The sequence below is a fragment of the Perna viridis genome, chromosome 3, assembly GCF_037379345.1.
Source record: "Perna viridis isolate PV_CMFRI_1.1 ecotype Kerala chromosome 3, ASM3737934v1, whole genome shotgun sequence".
Taxonomy (NCBI): Eukaryota; Metazoa; Mollusca; class Bivalvia; order Mytilida; family Mytilidae; genus Perna; species Perna viridis.
This window is the reverse complement of record NC_142447.1, coordinates 25,151,408-25,174,050: the sequence shown is the minus strand read 5'-3', so window position 1 is coordinate 25,174,050 and position 22,643 is coordinate 25,151,408. Positions and strand designations below refer to the sequence as shown.

Here is a 22,643-nt window from a genome sequence, read left to right as displayed (position 1 = left end):
TGGCATTTCGAAACTCAAGTATTCCTTTGGTGATTTGGTCCAAAAATACCCTGTTACAATACAAAAAAAAATGATCATTATTGATAATGTATGCCATATAAAGTTGCTATATTTGTACCAAAATATAAATATTAATTTGAATTTTAGTACACAAAATTGATTTTCCTACCACATTTAATGTACAGCCATTCTTGGTATCCACTCCCCCTTTTTCCCGTCTAAGAGGTTTGGCTCATCAAGCCAAATAGACAAGATAGAACCAAAGAGAAAAGTAAGCAGTAAGACTTACCGACATAGTCTTCTGTTTCAACTTCATAGGTCCCAATGTAACTTCACTGTTTGTACTCTGTAAGAAGAAAATAACTAATTCAATATAATGGAAATAATAGCTATTCAGTCACAGGACCAAACACCTCAAAGGTGAATTTGGTTCTTTTAACTACACTAGAAAAAAAAAGATCGAAAAAAGGTCAAAATGTAAATGTTATGCTAGTATTTCCTATTGATTTAATAGTACCAATTATCCAACACTATTTTTATGATATGCATGCTACACATGTGCAAGTCCAGCCACCCTTTTTGGATCCATTCCACAGTCCCTAAATAATACTAAAGTCTACTGTCTGACTTGAGGACCACCTGATTTGTACAACGGAAGTCTACTGTCTGACTTTAATAAGACCATCTGATTTGTACCCTGGAAGTCTACTGTCTGACTTCAGGACCACCTGATCTGTGACCAGGAAGTCTACTGTCTGACTTCAGGACCACCTGATTTATGACCTGGAAGTCTACTGTCTGACTTAGGACCACCTGATTTGTGACCTGGAAGTCTACTGTCTGACTTTAGGACCACCTTATGTGTACCCTGGAAGCCTACTGTCTGACAGGACCACCTGATTTGAACCCTGGAAGTCCACTGTCTGATTTAAGGACCACCTGATTTGTATCCTGGAAGTCTACTGTCTGACTTCAGGACTACCTAATTTGTGACCTGGTAGTCTACTGTCTGACTTCAGGACCATCTGATTTGTACCCTGGAAGTCCGCTGTCTGACTTCAGAACCACCTGATTCGTATCCTTGAAGTCTACTGTCTGACTTCAGGACTACCTGATTTGTGACCTGGTGGTCTACTGTCTGACTTCAGGACCACCTGATTTGTACCCTGGTAGTCTACTGTCTGACTTCAGGACCACCTGATTTGTACCTTGGTAGTCCACTGTCTGAGTTCAGGACTACCTGACTTGTATCTTGGTAGTCTACTGTCTGACTTTATATAAATATGTACAGGTAACATCAGCAATAATGATAAAAGTCCTGCATTCAAATTCAATGTTATGATTGTGTGTTTTTTTCAGCATCAAACTAAACAAAAATAATATGTGTCTAAATATGGAAAAAGGTATGGATAATTTAACTAGGAAAACCATTTGGTGTTTAAATTGTAACATAATAGGGCATGTTATTCTCATCATGTGACCCTGAGAATTCAGGAGAATGGGTCTGGCATCCAAAAGCATTCAAAGTGGTTCTTCATTGAGTAAAGACTACATCTGTTTAATGTTATCTTCAGAACTCTTTATGCCTATATATGATGACTGATTGATTGTTGGGGTTTAAGAGCAGCAATATTTCAGCTATATTCAGACGATATATATGATGATAAAAATATGACACTTAACTATTGGTAATTACACGAAGTAAAAAATTCTGATAATAATGCATCATATTGATGTACCTGGAAATGGTAAATTAAATACAAATCTATCATTGGTTTTGAATGCTCCCAACAGTAAAAATTCTGGATAAAAAATAAATCTACACATCCCATTTATCATGTATATAACCATTTGAATATATCATGTGAGCCTCTCTTTCATCATACAATACATTAATATGTTTTGATTTCCTTTAAGAATATGTATGGTGTCTAAGAGGATAATAAAAGTACTTTAACTTGTTTACACATGTGTTCAAACCATCATGCTTGTGAAGTTTGCATTGAATAAATATAATTAAATCGCTGTTTAATTTCATTTCTGACTTAACTATATCACAAACTAAATGCAAAGAAATGATAACATTATGTAACTGATTTGGCATCTTATAAACACGAAATGATGCTTTTGGCAACATTTGTGGAATGCACAAAGCATAGATTCTACCATGGGGGACTGACTCTATTGACCTTCATCAAAAAAGCTTGAGCTAGATTTTTGCAATGGTTAAGCTTCAAACAAGTGTTTATGATAGTTCAAAGTAGCTCTATAAAACTCAGGCCTATGTACATGTTACTGTCAAGATTTATTTAAAGGAATCTTTAAGGATGGGATTGAAATTTAAAAAAGGTCTGTGCAGTGTGGTCCAATGGAAATATAGCGTTTTACACTGAATTAATTTAAAAACTGGAGGATCCAGGATTTCATGTTTCAGGGAAAAGGCAAATTAAATTGCAGAGCCAAGTTGTTACATTTTTTGTGAGGGGGGGACAATTTGTAAAAAACCAACTTGATTGAGGAACAGACTGTAATACACATATTTGATACTTTTAATTTGAAGGAGTCTCCCAGAACTCCGCCCTCTTTTTAATATAGTTTTGATAACATTATGACAAAGAGAGCAGAGTAAGAATGTATCAATTCTGTGAAAGGAGAAGACATTTTTCCAACAGACATGAGTAAATGTATAGGATATGTTATACCAAGCATTCTAGATATACATGCCAAACTTCATCAATTCTTTAGTCTATTAACTATCTTAATGAAGTAAGTCTGTATATTACATTAACTTTATGACATTTATATTGATGGTTACATTAATTGGTGCTAATTATTGCTAATTATACCTGACTCTTACAATTATAACTGCAGAATCCTAGCTCACATATTCCAAAAATATCTTCTCAACAAAAATTGCATACTGTTCCATAGTTAGCCTACATGTATGCCATTATTTTTATTCCTGGTATGCAGCTTAATATAGAAGACATCAACAAAATGGTTTTACAGTTACAGTGAAGAGTAATTCATTTATTAAGACGCAGTTGGTATAGTTTCACTTTTTACCCTTTGACCTTAAAAACGCTCTTCCAAGGAAATGCAAGTCACCTGATCACAGTTCAGGTTTCCCAATTGGCCAAATACTGATAAATTAGCTGTGTTCGAAAAAATTGTATTGAAAATTGTGTTATTTCCTGAATGAAATGTACAAATTATAAGTAAAAACAACAAATTTTACTGTGTTGGCTATCTTTATTTTTAAAGATAGTACTTGTTATTATTCATCATCATAATTTCAATTTTTACAATTTTTAATTTACTGCAGTTTTGCAAATATTTAACCCACATAAATGGTAACATTCAAACTTGTGAGTCAATCATTCCAATTATAACTTTAATGCATCATTATTAACAAGTTACCAACTTCTGTAGCATCAAAATGTTTTATAGTATATATCCTTTTGGATTCTAAAACAAAGACTTAAGAAGGTAAAGAAATGTCTATCATTTCTCAATTTCATGTTACAATTTCGATTTTAATTCTTTAACTTACTAATGTAAATGTAAAATTATTTTGTTTGATCTATCGTTAGTGTCATTTCAACATCTGAGTCTTTGTGCTTTAGAATTTTCTTAGTTTCTAAACGTTTGAGAAGATAATAAATATTTCCACTTGTAAATGTCGATCAGTATTTCAAACTAACATAGGTAAACTGGAACAAGGAGAAGCTAGAAAATATCACATTAAACAAATTTATAAGTCTTAAGGCATATTCTGTTTATAAAGGTATATGCCATGTATGTGACACACAGACAAAAAAATTCCTGTAAGAATAGTCTGTGTAGATGGTACTAATATTGTTCCTCAAATCAATCTGTTTTTTTTTTAATGTTCCACCTTCTATGTAGAATCCTTAATGAAATGCCCTGTCTTTCTGTCTGTCTGTCTGTCTGTCTGTCTGTCTGTCTGTCTGTGTATCACTAAGATTTATATAACTTATGCAATCGAACTAAAGAAGCCATGTGGGTGCATAATAACGTGCATCTGTTCTATCTGCTGTAGGCAAATCTGCTTTAAAAAAATTAATCACATCAGATTTTTACTAAGAGCTATTTGAGAAATACAACTAAGTACAAACTGTTCTTAATCATTGATGACAGGAGGTTGTTCAATATCAATAATTAGTACAAATTAATGTTGACAAACGGAATGATAACAACCCCATCTACATTTGTATCTCCCAAGATTAGAACAACCAAGGTATGATTGATTGAGTATAATTTCGGAAGTGATAGACACCCCTTCTTTATTGTCATCTGTGCAAAAAGGTGAAAAATACTGCCAAAAACTTGAGAAATTAGGGCTTAAAATATCTAAGGATATGTTACATTCATTAATGGCAAAATTCCACGGGCATTCTCCTTCATCTCGTTTGAGAATTCTTTATCAGATACATTTGAGTTTACATGTGTAATGATTCAAATGTAATTGGCTTCTAGTTTGACCTAGAACAAAGACATGCCTTCATACTGAGAGGAATATAATGAGATAAACTACTTTTTTTCCAGATAAGAAAGACCAAAAAAAATACAATTCAACCTTAGTGTACAATGTCTGCTGAAATGGCTGAATATATATCTGCTTTTCATTGTCCTATCAAATTATTTATTAAAATAAAATGATACTGCTTTTGTTGCTTCTTTATCATTATTATTAGTACCCTTTTTTTTAATTGTTGGATCTATTAAACAACTTATAAATACATGATTTATCAACAACTTCCAGTCCTTCCTATGATGAACTGCTTTCAGTTTCATATTGAATCTCAAATGGAGATTTTCCTCATCATTATACAGACTTGTTGCCATCATTTTGGATATTGGTTTCCACAGACTTGTGTGAAAAGTTAAGATGAAGAAAAACGATCATTTCTTCCCATACCGTTTGTCAACAGAGGTATAGATGCAATTAATTTGGCTAACATCCTCCATCACAAAAACGTCACCAACAAAATTCCCCCATATTTCAACGACAAATCCATACCAATTATTTCATATTCCTATACTTCACCCATTGCATCTCAATTTTCAATTATAAAAGGCTATTGCAGAACCTTAAGATAGAGGACTTCAAGGTTAAACCACCTGACTGTTCTTGCAAAAACTCTCCATTCAAATATGGTCCTTCTGGTCACATCGTTACGGGAGATTTGACCATCATCGAAAACGAATCTCTGCGTAATATCCTTTCCAAAGGTCCCAAGTACCAAGAACCATGCTCCATAAATTGGAATTATAACTTTAAAGTTCTTATGGATGCCGTCGAGGACTATGCAAGAAAATGGATAAAACGAGAACAAGAAGACATTGATTCTCTATCAGAGTGGTTTAAGGCCATGAGGTCTTTAATTTTGAAATGAATGAAAGTTTTAAGTAGGTCAATGAGAGCAAAAGCTACATCAGTTTTCAAAGACCCTGATGTAGCATAAACACTGCCTACTATACATGACAAAAATGTTGTTGTACCAGCAGACAAAGCCCAAAACAACATTTTTTTGTCTGCAATACATTTTACATCAAATGCTTATTATCAGAGCTAGACATAGAAAATAATAGCAGAGATAAGACCTATACTGCTACCACACTCTCCAAAGAAGAGATTGTGGAAAACCATAAATCTGTGCTATCCTCTTTTGTTCTCTTTACCAAGGACGATGATTGTGATTTACCGTCTATATACTGGATTCCTAAACTCCACAAGAATCCATACAAACGTTTCATATCTGGATCTGCATAATGTACCACCAAACCTCTTTTAAAACTTTTAACTTCTATACTCACAACTGTCAAAGAGGGTCTGCAGTCCTATCACAACACTTGTTACTCCCATAGTGGTATTAATTCAATGTGGATCCTGAAAAATTCGAAAGATCTTTTTGAGACAATCAGTTCAAGACTATTATCTGAATATAATAGCATTAAAACCTATGATTTTTCAACACTGTATACTTCTATTTCCCATACTCAGTTTAAATCCAGACTTAAAAACATTATACATCGTTGCTTTTCCAAAAAAGATGGTACACCTAGATACAAATATATAGTTCTTGGTAGAGATTCCTCATCCTTTGTAAGAAATAATTCCAAATCATCTTCCACAGAGGAAGATGTTTACAAAATGCTGGAATTTTAAATCGACAATATACTTGTCCAATGCAGTGGACGTGTTTTTCAACAAACGGTCGGCATTCAAATGGGAACAAATTGTGCTCCTTTACTTGCTGACCTATTCCTTCACTCTTATGAGGCTAACTATATATCTGATTTGATCCGAAAGAAAGAATATCGTTTGGCTAGATCATTTAATCTCAGTTTCTGCTATATAGAACACACATTATCTTTAAACAATTCTAATTTCGGGGATTTGATACATCACATCTACCCCAAAGAACTTGAGATAAAGGATACTACAGACACTGTAAGGTCAGCTTCTATCTTGACCTACACTTAGAAATCGATGGTAAAGGAAAACTATTGACCAAACTTCACGACAAACATGATGACTTTTCATTCAGAATTGTCAACTTTCCTTTCATCTGTGGCAACATCCCTTCAGCACCTGCATATGGATTGTTCATATCACAACTCATACGTTATGCCAGAGCTTGCCAAAACTACGCAGACTTTTTGTATCGCACTAGAACTCTAACAAATAGGCTTCTGGTTCAGGGTTATGTTGCTACAAGATTGAAGTCATCACTACAGAAGTTTTATGGTTGTCATCATGAACTCGTGGATCATTATGGTGTATTCATCTGCACCATGAAAACTGATTTATTCAATGGGTCATAGTTTTCCTTTCCTTGTTTGTTTATCCCGAACTGGACCTTTTATTGAGCATCTCGGCGGGTGTTTCTAGAAAAGCAGAGGACGCTTACCCTACCGGTGCACCTGGTCAATGCTCCCAGTTTTCAGTGGAGTCCCAGTTGCTCTTTTGCTTTTGTTACTTTGTATGTATTATTTTAGTTACTTTATGTTCTTTGTTTTGTATGTCTGTTTTCCATGTCTGGTCATTGTCCCTGGATTGCATTCTTTTGAATACTGCAATAACCTTGGTTCCCTTGATTACTCTTTCCTCAAGTCCTTCCTCAACTCAAATTTCAACCGAACTAATCACTAGAAATTGAGGATTTGAGGAAAAACACAGAATTTGGGTAAATTCTCAATTCGAAATTTTTTAATCTGAGTTAATTAAAAATCTCTTCAAATCAAGTTTTTCCTACATCTCCAATTTCAAGGGATTTAATTGGTCAACAATTGAGTTGAGAAAGGAGTTTAAGTAAATCTCAATAAGAGATTCTTTATGAAAGTGGGTCTAGAACTATCAACTCTTGAAGAAAATGATGAAGTATAATATTAAGGTAAAGGAAATGAAAGTTGTACAAAACAAGCACTTGTATAACTATTAATTAACCATAAAAATACTATACATATGCTACGTTACACAGATTCTGTCAAGTGAACATATTGGCAGGTATCATTTTTTGCAGTTTCAAAATTATTTAGTTTTAAAAATCAATTTTGCTGGCACTATTTATCAAGGTTTTCTGTTCACTGCAAAAATAGCGAAAATTAGTAAGCTGCAAAATTAATACCCAAACTGTAATTAGTACAACAATGCACTGATTAGAAGCTATTGAACATGTTGTGGTCTGTACAACATTCATCCTACAGGGATTGACACCTGTTTTTTTTTCTGGCAGTAGTCCAAGGACTAGTAGATACACAATTTTTAGTAGTCCCTGAACATATTTAGTAGTCTCCTAAAAATCAAGAAGACATAAATAAGTCAACACGGCAGAGTGAGACTGTGTGTGTGTGTGTCAAGCAGAGAATACTGTCAATTAGTTCTAGTCTTGTTATTGTATGTACAAATTGTCTAGTATTTTTGTATTAAAATTGCTATATAAACCAAGTCTTTGTTGGTGTTTGCTATTCCAAGTGCCAAGGACCTAGAAAGATACATGTTTGTTGACTAGAATATTTATTCAATATCCAAAACATGTTTGTTGACTAGAAAATTTATTCAATTTCCAAAACATTAAACCCTTAAAAGCACGAAAATTTTTCATAAAAGTTATGTTATACCGTGTTGTTGTCAACATCGTACTGATCATAACTAACAACCAAACCGACCAATCACGATTCATAAAACAGTCACACAAAAATCAATAATGTAAACATTCTATTTTTTAACCGTAGGTGAAAGAAACAGGTTCCAGAAGTTCATTTCTGTCTGACAGCTACAATAATACGATTCACATGACAATGAGACGCAATTAAAAGTCATTTTCAATACTGAATATTTACTAGTCCCGCGGACCATTTCTACCCAAAATTTCAGTAGTCCCCAGCCAGTTTTAGTCGCCTCGGGCGATCGGACTAGCGGAAATGTCGATGCCTGTCATATGTATTTTCTTCCTCATAATCAGCATAAAGTTGGGCAAATAAAGAGCCTGTCAGACAAGACAATCAAAGTGTTGTTAGCACTGGGGGTTTTTGATACTTGTGAAAATTATAGCATAAATAAAAGTTTATATGATGTAAAATAAAAATAAAATCATACATTTGCATTTTCCATATTATTTGAACTGTTTTTCCTAATATGTATAAACTGAATGTCAATCAGTTACTGATTTCTTAAGTAAAATTGTAATGGATACTTGAACAATATCCAGTTTCACACACATTTACAAATTTTGTTCTATTTCACCTTTTTCCCATTTTTTAAACCTGTCCAAAAGTTAATTCAAAAAAGTATTTTAACAGAATATTATCCTACACTGTAATTATACTCAAATGGAATTAATTTCAGCTTAAGAAAATAATTTTCTTAATCAACATATTAAGATTTTCAAAATTAGACACTTTTTACCAATTTGAATTTCCCACAAATTTTACTTGGTTAAAATCACTGCACTTCAACTCCTGTTTATTAATCATAAAATATTGATGATAGGATGGAGATTTTAACTGATAATTGTAATAAATGGAATCTGCATAGCACATTTAATGCTTCTTGGTATATTACTGCAAGAACTTCATTCCCTAAATGCTAATTTGTTACTAAACATACAAAAAGGAGTCCCTCAAATCTTCAGTTCATTTGAAGACTAGATCTTGATTTTATTTGCAGAAATAATATAATATTATTGAGATGAATAATTGCCAGAAACATATTAACAAGTTATAAAAGATGTATTGAATGATGTAAATGGAATGATATTTGGACTATATTTTTGTGTAGTATTCAGAAACAGTAAGGAGTTCCAGGCATGAACCAGCGACATAAGGTATTTTGATAAATCAAAAACCCCAAAATAATCTATTTGGCTTGAATTGTGTGGTATTAATATGTGTTATCCTTAAAATGTTGACTCCTGGTGAAAAGGAGAAATATAATCCATATAAAATACTTCTGAACAAAGGAGAAAAAAACAATCTGTTAAGTGCAAGAATAATAAAAAGATACAATTAAACCTTGGACTAGATAGAAATGAACCCTGAAATCTCTTTACTAAATGCCTTTCAAATGATTAAAAACATATAAACAATTGAAATGTACAGAAGAAGCACCATATCAATTTCATATATCCTTGCTCAGGATAAAAAGGCACCCTATGACATGATCAACATATTCAAAATACATATTTATTTGAGTCAATTAATAGGAACAGATGGTTGGTTCACCTAATATTTTTGCATTTACTAAGCAAAATCATTTCAAATTAATTTGGGTATGGTGGCTGAGTGGTTCAGGCACTGGACAAATGTACAGTCCTTTCCTTCAAAATTCTCAATGACTAACCCGAATAATAGAGGACTGTATAGAATTCAACTAGCCCAAAACAAGAAATGTACATATTTAACTAGCCCAAACCAATTTTTACTAGCCCCAGACTTTGGGCTAGTGGCTAACAGCAAGCACTAAATATAATCACAAGGTCAACACCAATATGGGTTCAAGTCTCACATAAGATCATGTCTCCAGGCAACTACCCTAACAAAGGAGTTCCACGGACTTTCCAACCTGGCATATCAGGTTTTCCTCCCCAACAAGCCAGATGACCATGCAAGAAGCTTGTACTAGCCAAACTGTTGTAAATCACGCTGTCAAATCATGTGTACATGATATTAAATAAAAATCAACCTCTACGTCATTACTTAATGATAAAAAAAATGCCTGAATAAAAACAAACATGTAAACTTTAAAAATTAGTGGGTTCTTGTTTCTATTTGAACCGATACATGTTGATCAATTAAACTCCAGAATCTGTCAAGGACAAAATTCTATCAATTTTTAAATCACATGAAAAATCTTATCCTTTTTTTCTTCTCCTACCACAAACCTTATTGATACAAATTAACATACAATAGAAAGGACCCCATGCAACAAATTAAACACCAAAGGATCTTCCACACGACTTACTTCAGACTACACATAAATGGACCTTAATCATAAAAAGTGTGAAATAAAGTCATTTGAGATTTTTTCAATAAAACAAGTTGTTAAGTAGCAGTCTTTGTAAGAATCATGCAAAGTCTGTAAAATGTGATCGACCTCAAAAAAGGCTACATATTTTTATTTTTGTTATTAAGTTGCTTTATAGGTCTATATGATGAAATGTATAATTATTCATTCTAATCCATCTGCTCTAAGGAGATAATCCATGTAGAAAATCCAATAGTTTCTATTGTATTTTAGTGTTGTTTCCAGAGTTATCTCCCTTAATTTTGATTTCGATAGTACAATCTATATAATTTTTATCTCCTATCAACAAGGGTTATATGAAAAGCCACATGTTACTTTCTGTTTACTATAATATTTTAAACAAAATATAAAAAATAAAAAACCATGAATCACATCTTGCATGATTCTTACATGGTGTACTACTTAAGTCTTTAATTGTGCTGTACTTGGGGGAATCCATTGATCTGATTCTAGCAGCGGAACAATAAGAAATGCCGAGACAACTATCTAATGACGTCAAACCATACTCAAAAAGGACATTTAAATAATACCGATTTTCCTAACTACTGACGGAAAGACGTATTCTCAGGGCTTTATACTTTTAATTTGAATCCATATAATGTCCTTGATGTACTTCCATACTAAAATCTGGGTCAAATTTTGTCTTTATGATTTCCAGATAAAATTGATATTTATCAAAGACGCACAAAAAACCTTTTAGCAAGGTAAATTCCATGGTGTAAGAATATAAATTATGAACAGAATAGGTGTACTAGTATTTACAGGCCACCTAGGATGACAGAGTGTAATGCATAATCTGTGTTTTTGTTACCCATATAATTATGTCCACATACAAGAGTACCTTCTGAGAAATAGTTTAACAAATCATAAAATCAGCCAGAAGTACAAAATTTCTCTCTATTTTTGGTTATAAAAATGAAAAATTTTCTGTACAAATACTACATACGTACAAGAGAACGTACTATGAAAAAGAGAAACTAAATCAAAGATTATTTTACCTTTTGTCCAGACTACCGACAAGTTCTTGCACCATTATCCTACCTTTTGTCCAGCCTACCAACAAGTTCTTACACCATTATCTTACCTTCCGTCCAGCCTACCCACAAGTTCTTGCACCATTATTTTACTTTTTGTCCAGAATACTGACAAGTTCTTGCACCATTATCTTACCTTTTGTCTAGCCTACCGACAAGTTCTTACACCATTATCTTACCTTCTGTCCAGCCTACCTACAAATTCTTACACCATTATTTTACCTTCTGTCCAGCCTACCCACAAGTTATTGCACAATTATTTTATTAATTTATTGCACCATTTTAAACTGAAATCAGTCAAATTCATGTAATACTATGCAGCTTTTTTTCAGGAATCATAGCAGGGAAGGGTATTTGCAAAAAATACCAGTCGAGGGAAGAAAAAATTCCTGTAAATACCCTTTCATGTCATGATATATCTGATTAATCACACTGAATTTCAATTAACATTACATTTAGAGTTGAGACCATTGAACTTTCAAATGCTTTCTCACAAGGGTAAGTAAAAAGGCATATATTTTTAATGCCTATACCCTAGCAGCTGTAAAAATGACCCAAATTTTAAAAATATGTTTAAAATACACTTGCTATCAACCAATATGAATCCAGGATTCTTATATAAGGTATAATTAAGAAGTATATTAAAAGTAGATTTTACTGTAAGTTGCACACAGCATCACTAAGGTGAAGACTTCTTACATAACACAAGACATTTCCCCGTTTCAAGGTAAAAGATCCAGAAAAGATGAATGATGAAACACTTTAACCACCACATAATAAATCACATTAATATGGACTATTGTGGATTGTACCCTTAGTAATATGTCCTAAATTCAGGTTATTCAATAGCTTAACAGACATTTATGTTAATTCACTTTTTATAGTCAATTAAACTTCCATAATGGTCATGTATGTAAATGTCTAAATTCTAATACTTTTCACCTAAATTGCACATGTATTAAATCATGTTTAAATCCTTGAACAAGAGTCTCTCAGATTTCCATCCTCAGGATATCATACACTTGCAACAATTTACTATTTTAAAAGTTAATGACCCATACTACTTTTATTTTCAACAAAGCAATAAAATGGCTTGTGCATGTACAATTAGCTGTCATGACAGAAATTTCATACTATATTCAAGGTTATTCAAGATAAAGTAGGGCAAGAAAATGCTTAATTCTGTACACATTAATAAGGAAGAAAGAAGAATTTAAAAATTCTTACAAACAGGTCTGTTTGTAGTAATGCTAGCAATTTCTGAGCATACCATAATTTAAGTACTGCTCACTGTAATAATTGAGAAGATGTGAAACTTTATAAAAAAAAAAATGCAATCATAATCCCATAATGGTGGAAGATGGTCAATAAAAACCATGCCAGTCTGATAGTGTATCAGGCAGTAATGAAACATGGTCAATAAAAACCATGCCAGTCTGAGAGTGTATCAGGCAGTAGTGAAACATGGTCAATAAAAACCACAACAGTCTGAAAAGATACAAACTGTACCAGCAAAACCCAAACAGTCTGCCAGTGTATCAGGCAGTGGTAAAACAGGTTAATAAAACTCCATTAGTCTTGAGTGTATATTGGACAGAGGTGACACTTGGCCAATAAAACTCCATTATTCTGAGTGTATTTTGGACAGTGGTGACACTTGGCCAATAAAACCCCACTGGTCAGTGAAATAATAAAAAATGCACAATTATTTAACATTCTTCAGAAAATGTTTGTGGTCATTTACCACTTAGAGTATAAAAGTTGTTAAAGTATTAGGTTTTGACATGTCTCTTAAAGAATAATCAAGGGAACCAAGGTTATAGCGGTAATCAAAAGAATGTAATCCAGGGACAAAGACCAGACATGGAAAACAGACGTGCACAACAAAGAACATAAAGTACCTAAAATCATACGTACAAAGTAACAAAAGAAAATGAGCAACTCAAGACTCCACTAAAATCTGGGAGCATGGATCAGGTGCACCGGTAGGGTAAGCATCCTTTGCTTTGCTAGAAACACCCCCAGAGTTGCTCATAAAAAGTCAAGTCCGGGGTAGACAAACGAGGAAAGGAAAACTATGAGTTGAATAAATCAGTTTTTAAACAAAAGATGAATAATTCCAGATTCCCAGAAAAACTTGCTTTTGAATTAACACAAAAATGTGTAAAAATTAATACTCAACTTTGTTCATGATATACAAGGTACTATAGATCTTGTTTTTTTTTCTTTAATGTCACAGATATGATATATATATATGAGAAAGATTAATTTTAATAGTATCAGTATGGACCATATTCTGTTAAAGTATATATATATATATACTTTAACAGAATATGGTATATATATATTTACAGAATATGGTCCGTACTGATTCTATTAAAATTAATCTTTCTCATCAACTTTCACTAATTCATGTGGTATTGATGAATATGGGAACATAAATCATTCAACTAGAATGAACAGCATAATGTAAGCTCCCATGTGCTCAAACTAGCAATTTACCATTTTAAACAAGAGGGAATTTAAAGGCAATGGATTCAAAATGTGATTTGATCACCTGACAGAAGGATTAGACATCTAAATTGTCTATATTAGGAAAATGTTTGATAGGATGGACTGTACAATTGAGTCATGTCATACAATCTGATGTCTCAGCCCACATAAGGATTAGAAAAATATTTGTATGGAAATGGCTGTATAATGGAAAGACAGAATTCAAATTAGATGGAAAATTCAGAGAGTCATGACAACCCTAAACTACGAGTAGCAAGGTGACCAATATCTAACTAACTTGCATGCATCATTTATCACAACTTGAACATTTACAATAAACCACCTTATTTCAAATGGCAATTTATTGACTTTTGCTCATAAACCATAACAAAAAATTAAAGCACTTAAATCCCTTATTAAGAAATATTTGTCAGAAAGAGTGTATGTTGTTAAATTAAAAACCAAGAGTCTGATATGACATCCTAATGTGCTAAAATCAATTTCTTCAAAAATAAAGATGTATACAGCATAGTATTTTTTTATACAACAATACACTCAGTGGGGAAATGTTTTGCAATTACATACTTTCTTGCCTTAACAAACTAAAAGAATATCATTATCAATTCCATATACATGTACTTCAAGATTTTTTAATGATTAGGTATATTGTACAAGATTGAGGTCTTTTTCTATGTCCTTCAACTGCAAAAAATACAAGTCAGGGATCTTCAAATCCCTCAGACAGGGAAACCTATAATAGTGTAGAATTTTAGAGTAAAATATTAAAATATACATAAAAGTCACTCAGAGGTAACACAGTATTGCTACCATGTTACATGGCACATCAACCAAGGAAGTAAAAACAACTTAACCTTGATCTTTGACCTTTGAACTCTTGAGATCACCAATTTAAACAATTAACCCTTAATTGTCCTCAGAGAACAAGCACAAACGAACTAGTTGAATAAGGCTAGCATTAATGCCCTTCATGTCAACTTTATATGTTTTATACACATTCCATCAGAAAAAAATAGGTCACTTGTGGTCTGAGGACAAAGGACAGTGATGTGATAAAAATGTAAATTTACTACAATTTGTAGGGTTAAGACTTAAACTCAGTGTCCAAAATCTTTTGAAGTAAACATGTCTGACAACAATCATGTTTGATAAACTGTTTCCCTACATCTATGTAATAAAAAGTAACTGAATAATAAGCTGGTTTTTGAACATCTAGATGAGCACAAGACCAATCACAACAGAAGACCCTGAAAAAAGAAGCAAGGCTAAGTCAAATAGTCATTGGACATCCACCCCTTTAGAATAAAGGGGTAAAAATATGCATTTTTGCACTTCTATAAAAAAAAATAATAATAATAATTCAAAACTGCATATGCATATCCACCTTCACCTTTTAGAAAATCTATCAAAATTAAAGATAAAATTTATAAGAAACCTCCATGCTAAATGTTGCTTATAATCCCCATACTTTATTTACATCAATAATAGTGTGTGACCTTTCACCACATGATTAAATTGTTGGTGCACTATTTGTCCGTGGTTCAAACAAGGGGATATTATATACAAGTACATGTATTAATATGATTACTTCATGTTTATCATGTACAAAAAAAATGCATGAACAAAAACGTCAAGAACTATTTTGTCTCAAGAGGAACAATAATAATTTTGATACAACAAATTTCTGTTGCCCAAGACAATATAACTTTCAAAGCCAAAACTATTGCCTGGCCATGGATATGACTGGATCAAAAAGTAAAAACCTTTACAATGCAGATGAATTTGCCTGGCCCAGGCTGAGGGTCATATATAATCTAACTTTGCCATAATTAAACTGTACGTAAGTCTTTAACAAGAGTAATCAAAGACTTACAGTCTCCTCAGCATTAAACTTTTAAGTAATTGATTAAATTTATTTTACCATCAAAGGAATATTTAAAAGGTTGAATAAAGTCATTAATAGCAGACAATTAATTTTTCAATCCCTTGCTAAACCCCCTCCTCCACAGAAACAAGGCCATTTTCATATTAAATCAGAGAAAATCCCACATTAGGATAAATTTCTCATCAATCATGGTTGTTTCCTACTTTCTCCCATTTACACATCCAATATCAAATTAATACATCTACATCTTTGTAGATAAGTTGTGATTGGGTTCAAAAAGTCAAATAAGATAATTTATCAAATTTAAGTGATGTTAAGATCCTTACCTCATTCAAGGAATTTTTCCGTTCTTTTTTGCACTGGCACATCCCCATTTCAACCCTTTGTGCCCCGTCTCCTCACATCACACTATGTAAGCAATTTTGCATTCTTATAATTTTGTTCAGCAGTAATAAATCCATTTTTCTGGACATTCCGACAAAAATTTACAAATTTACAAATACGTTGTAGATATAGCCACAACATTCATTACAAGACAAACAATACCATCACAAAAAAAAAAAACAAAAGCCTTTCACATAAAACTAATCTCAATACCACAAATCTTTCAACCACCACAAGCACGTCTCTATTAGTTTAACATCTATGTATTTATTTATGTGCATAAAGATTTTCTTCGCTTGTCACTAAATTATATAAATGTCCTTGTCATGAATACACAAATCCAAACAGTATTAAATTCATGAATCTACACAATATTAATAATAACTTTCAACTATGAACTAATAATCCCCATTTTTACCCAATTTAAAAGATTGATAAGTCCTTGATGTATATTCAGCTTTTAACAGCAAGGGTAGTACACTGAGAATGTATAATTTGTATCAACACACTTGTTCAGCCAGTAAACATCTATTCACACCAAGAGAAAATTGATTATACACTGAATTCATTACTCTAAATTTGTTTCGGAATCCATAGATCTAATTTCCACTTTAATTTTCCAATATGTGTTTTTTTTTCTTCTTGGTTATAGGCAGGAGAACAATAGGTGATACATTTCTTATGCTGGAAGTAGGAGATACACTTACAGTGAAATCATTATCACAAGAACTCACATCCAAATCAGCTGATATAGAATTACAATTAATGACTTACACAGAGATAACACTATACAGGACCAACATGCTTTACATGTAATAGTAGATATTCATCTTAATAAACATTTGTAGCATATGCATAAAACTATGCATTAAATCTTACAACTTATCATAATTTAATGTTGTATGTTGTGTGTGTCTCATTTTATGCATTAATGGTTTTGGAAACATATGTTGCAATATTTGAGATGATGCTCATTATCAAAACTTTTAATGCAAAAATCAATGGAGTATATCTAGTGCAAGACAGTATAATGTTCGCTCTTAAATATACATTTGCATTTATTGCTATTTAAAAGAAGGTAAATGTTGTATAATGCAAGTAACTATCATGCTGAAAATTAAGTGAGGCATGGTAATCAGTTATATCATGAATTATTCACCACAAGAACCACAATAAAAAAAATACCACAAGAATCTTATAAATCAGGTACCCCCCCTTTTTTTAATCAAATGGCAAGTCAAAGGTTGAAAACAAAAATTACAAAAACTGATTTTTTTTCTATGACTTACATTGATAAAACAAAAAACAAAAAAACTCAGAAAACAATATATTTCAAAAATCAAGGAATCAAGCACATTTGTTACTAAGCATTGAATTATAAACAAAAGGGATATGATGGATAGCCATCACATATTTCCTGGGGTGAAAATTTGGGTGAAATTTCTTTTTAATTCACTCAATAAAAATTTGTGGAATAATGAAAGAAATGCACCAACCATTAAAACATTTGGTAACAAAACATTCATAGTTCATGGGACAAACCATAACACTCAATTCTAATGTTATATATGTCAGACATACAGGAACATTCGTCATGTTTGTAAAACAAGAAAATGGTAGAATAACGGGTCAATGTCAAGGATATAATAAAGAAAGACATTGTAAGCAATATACATGTGTTTATGGTCAATCATCCATTTATTTACATTTAAAGCACTTTAGACTTTTCCCCTTTATACAATCATGTGAAACAAAAATTTACCAATGTGGTTTGTCATTTTGGATCAGATTCAAATATGATTTAAGACTCTACTTCATCATTTTTTCTACTTGAAAGATAACTGAGACTAGGGTTTTTCTATCTATTCTCCATTGTTGGACCATATCTTTAATATGTCTTTTTCCTAAAACATTGAAATTGAATCCTAAACAAAAAGGTGACCTTTCCTTTGAATCCCTGACATTTTTTCCTTAGAAAAGTTTGATTGAATTGGCAAATATCAACCTACAGTTATACTTAATTCACCAGTAATGAGGATACCAATTCAATCTAAAGGAAGATTATTATGATAATTAATTGGAAAGAATGAAAAACCAAAATATGATCAGGAGTGCCCAAAGGTGTGGAACTTGTTCTGTGCATGAGTTAAATTTTCACGTGTTTTTGCCCCAAATGATTCATGATCACTAACTGATTATCCTATATATTTATATAGATTTCCTCCATTATTCACTGGTATTTTCAACATAAATTTTAAATTTTGTCAACAGCAGATTGATATTCGTGTTGTGACATTATGGAAGTAGAAAGTGGGAGAGGAAATAACCAAATTTATTTCTCAGTGTGAATTATCAAACATTTTTACACTGGGATCATTCGATAAATCACTGCTATCTTATAGGATAATAATAAAGCATTTATTTTTAAAAGAGATTTAAAGATTAAAAAAGATGTGAAATTCAAAACAATGACTTAATAAAATCTTTTTTTTAAAATAGATGTTTGCCTGAACCGACCAAACTTTCAAAAACTGTACCAACTGCTCATCTTTCCTGAGCATGTAATTTCACCCCTGGTTAATACACAGCCAAATGTACCATACATGGAAATCACATGTTACTTGATTTATATACTCATATGGTAATTAACACAAAATAGTCATATGATTCTCATATGCTAATTTTGGCTTGGATATATTTAAGAATTGGCTATGATAAAAGTTTTGTTTATTGAAATATAACATAAATTTTCCATGTGCATATTGTTTATTGTGCGACATGCAATAAACAAAATATGCACATGGAATAGACAAAATGTTTTTCATAGCCAATTCTTATAAATTAATTTTAAAACAAATTTTTATATTCAAATATGAGAAAAGTAGCTCTGAATTCAACTGAATTGGGGAGTGTCAATATTTTTTTATCCTTTGAGATATAACAAAATCATTTCAACCAGATTACAATATTTATCTCAAATTAATTTATAATCATATAATAACCATATGTAAACTGACACATATTTATCAACATATCATGCTTGATTCTTATAATAATCATATGTTACAAACCATATGATTCTCATATGTAGCAGTGGAGTTCATCCTATTGGATTTCCTATGTGTGTTTTGTGCATTGTTTTATTAGGGAGGCACATTTTTCTTCATTTGTTGTCTTCTTAATGTGCAATAATGTTTTATCAACAGCATTTGTCTCTTTTTTTAGTATTTCTACTTCTAAAAATATCAAACCTTTTTACATGTGTTTGGTCCATTTCTCCTTGAATATAGTTATGGATGGGTTTTGATGAAATTAAAACCATCAGCAGTATAAGAAATAAGGATTTTTACAAGTGTCTGACTATAGAAGGTGTAAAATAAGGGCTAACAAACTTTTTTGAATGGTAGCCTAGATATTGGAGTGGCATTGCAGCCTTCTCCACAAGACTTAAGACACACCCCCTTTGCAAACATCTGACTATAATGATCATATGGATCTACATATGATAACATTGTTCAGGAAAAATTTCCAATACAAATTATATAAACAGACAGAAAAACATTGACAGACTGGAAGGTCAAGTTGATTCCTAGTAATATACCCTTCTTTTGTGGGTTGCACGGCCATCTGGGCAAGACATGTAAGTCTAGGTCCTTCAACGTCCCTTAATTAAGATGCAGCCCCTAAAGCATGTCAGGGGTTCACATTAGCTTTTTGGGGGTTTTGTTTTTATCTTGAAATTCCAGCACTTTTGTAGACTCTAAATCTGAGGTCCACCTGACGAAAATTACTGGTCTTCGTTAGAGATTCAAGGTCCAGGACCTCTGTTGATAAAATTTGAAAAGTCCTGAGTGAGGAATGGAGGGTTCCAGACCTGGGACTACCCTTATTTGAACTCCTGCATGTACTAAACTTCAAGACACAAACACCCTGTAGACAGCCAAAATAAGATATGTAGGTACAAATAAACATATTTATTAAATTTAACAAAATGACCAACAAAACAAACAATGTTTATCAATCAACTATAAATCAATCCAAAACATATTTACACAAGAGAGTTCTATTTCAAACATACTTCTTGGGCATGCCAGTGATTAAATCAAGGACTCAAGGACAATTATTTCAAGTTTAAAAAGACAAAGAATTGATATAGGTTTTCAACAGTCACAGATAAATACCATTTTTTAATTATATAATCAAAATAAATTATTAATTTCCTGTAAACACAACACTGACTGAGAACAAAAGAATTATCTGTTGAAGGTTGTTAGATAAAATAACATATTACTTAATCTGAAATAAGGAACCATTTATTAGAGATAGCAAAAAAAGTATGAAAAAAACAACATGAAAAAAGATGGTATATAAGATGACTCAAATATTCTTTTAACTACATGTATATTTCGTAGATTCTGTCAAATGAACAAACTCATGAGATAAAATTTTCGCAAAGTCATAGCTTACTTCAAACAACCTACTTGATTGAGAATTTTTTTTTCATTTTAAAGGTTACTATCTTTCACACTTTTTTTGCCTACACTACACATAGTTGAAACTTGAAAACTAATGTTATACTTATATAGCTAGCAAGATATATTGGTATTATTCAAGTGCCAGTACATTATTATACCAATGGACTCTTACAAAAGCCAAAGCTTGATTTTAGGTTCAGGGTTCTCAATAAGTGCCGGCGACCGGCGATTTCCCAATCTACTTGTACAAATAGCGACGGCTATTTTATTGCTAAAAAAAAAATTAGGTACCTTTTGGTAAATGAGGGCCATCAATGGTGCCACCTACTTTTAATTTTCTTCCACCTACTTTAAAACTTATTGAGAACCCTGCGGTCAAACATTTAAGAGGCTATCCATGTAAAAATCAGGGAGATCCTTTAATAGGTGTGGCACAGGGTAAATTTTATCCCACTGATTTTTTTTGTAATATAAATCATATGTATGTCAAACAGGACAGTTTTTTTTTCAAATTGACAATAGATGGCTCTGAAAATGCATTGAAAGTTTTCTACCATAGTAACCAAATTTTGCTCAAATGAAAGTTATCTCCCTTTTCTCAATGAATTCCAATGCTTACTATGTAATTTATTTATATTTAATCATTGAAGTCAATCAAAAACAAACATTCGACTTTGAGAAAGGATGCATTTGTGATAAAAAAATTAGAAAAAAGTTAGAAAACAAAATTTTCACACACTGTCTGGGTTTTGCATGGACAGCCTCTTAAGACAATAATTCAAGGCAAGATTCATTAGTATGTCAAAAAAGACAAAGTAAGTATAATAAAATAAAGTGTGACATAAAGTCTGATCAACAAACCTGGTCTGAATAGAAATCTGACCTCATTTACTAGGCTTCATAATAAACCATAAAGGTTTAACAACAACTGAAGACATAATGTATTATAAGACAACAACTGAAGACATAAACTACTATAAAACAACAACTGAAGACATAATCTATTATAAAACAACAACTGAAGACATAATCTATTATAAAACAACAACTGAAGACATAATGTATTATAACTTTGAAAGTGAACGTCAAATTTATATCAACTACTATCACCATAAATGTTGTATTAAATCAGATGTTGATAAACATATTGTTAATGCAGTAAGTTTTATGATTGCAAATTTTTGACGATACTTTCCAATAAATTTTTTAGGGTTTAACCTTTTTTAATCCATGGCAAATCAATGAGGAGAGTTGTTGGAATGGAACCTGTTTTCTGGACACTTCTCACAAAAATAAGCAAACAATAGCCTGAACCCTCTTTTTTTTTTTATAAATTTCTGCATCTGATCCCCCATTTTAAAAAAATTCTGGATCAGCCCCTGATACAATCATTGTTAACTGATAACATCTCTCACCACTTCAAACATAGAAAAAGTAACTAAAATCAAACTTTACAAACAAAAAAAACTTTTAACATTAAATATTTTTGCTAGTTACACTGAGTTCTGTCATTTCCATGTTGATTTATAGAATAACTTTGAATTTCAAACCTAAGGTGAATAGTATGATTAAATAAAATTAACAAGATCAAACAAAGAATGCTTGGATGGAAAACAGTGTTGGATATATGTCCCTTCGATCTGATAAAGAAGGATAATTACTGTTTAGGCCATCTTGGCCCCCTTAGAACAAAATATAAAGGTCAAAAGAAGAAGCAATGGGACTATGGGCTCAATGAACCCTGCTGAACATTACTGAAAACTGACAGATTTGGTCAAACAAAAAGAATGGAAAGTACTAAA

At 32.0% G+C, this 22,643-nt stretch overlaps 1 protein-coding gene across 12 annotated transcripts in view; it reads right to left on the bottom strand.

Annotated features, from left to right (window-relative positions):
* The window catches only part of LOC148621579 (high affinity cAMP-specific and IBMX-insensitive 3',5'-cyclic phosphodiesterase 8B-like), a 127,118-nt gene that overhangs the window by 63,485 nt on the left and 40,990 nt on the right, over positions 1-22,643 (bottom strand). For 10 of the 12 annotated variants that reach the window (XM_088576097.1, XM_088576107.1, XM_088576109.1 and 7 more), the window contains one exon: positions 290-346. In XM_088576097.1, the coding sequence (XP_088432223.1) occupies positions 290-346 (57 nt within the window). Of the gene's footprint in view, positions 1-289; positions 347-16,308; positions 17,122-22,643 lie in introns of those variants that run through there. The other 2 variants (XM_088576104.1, XM_088576108.1) reach the window with 2 other exon arrangements.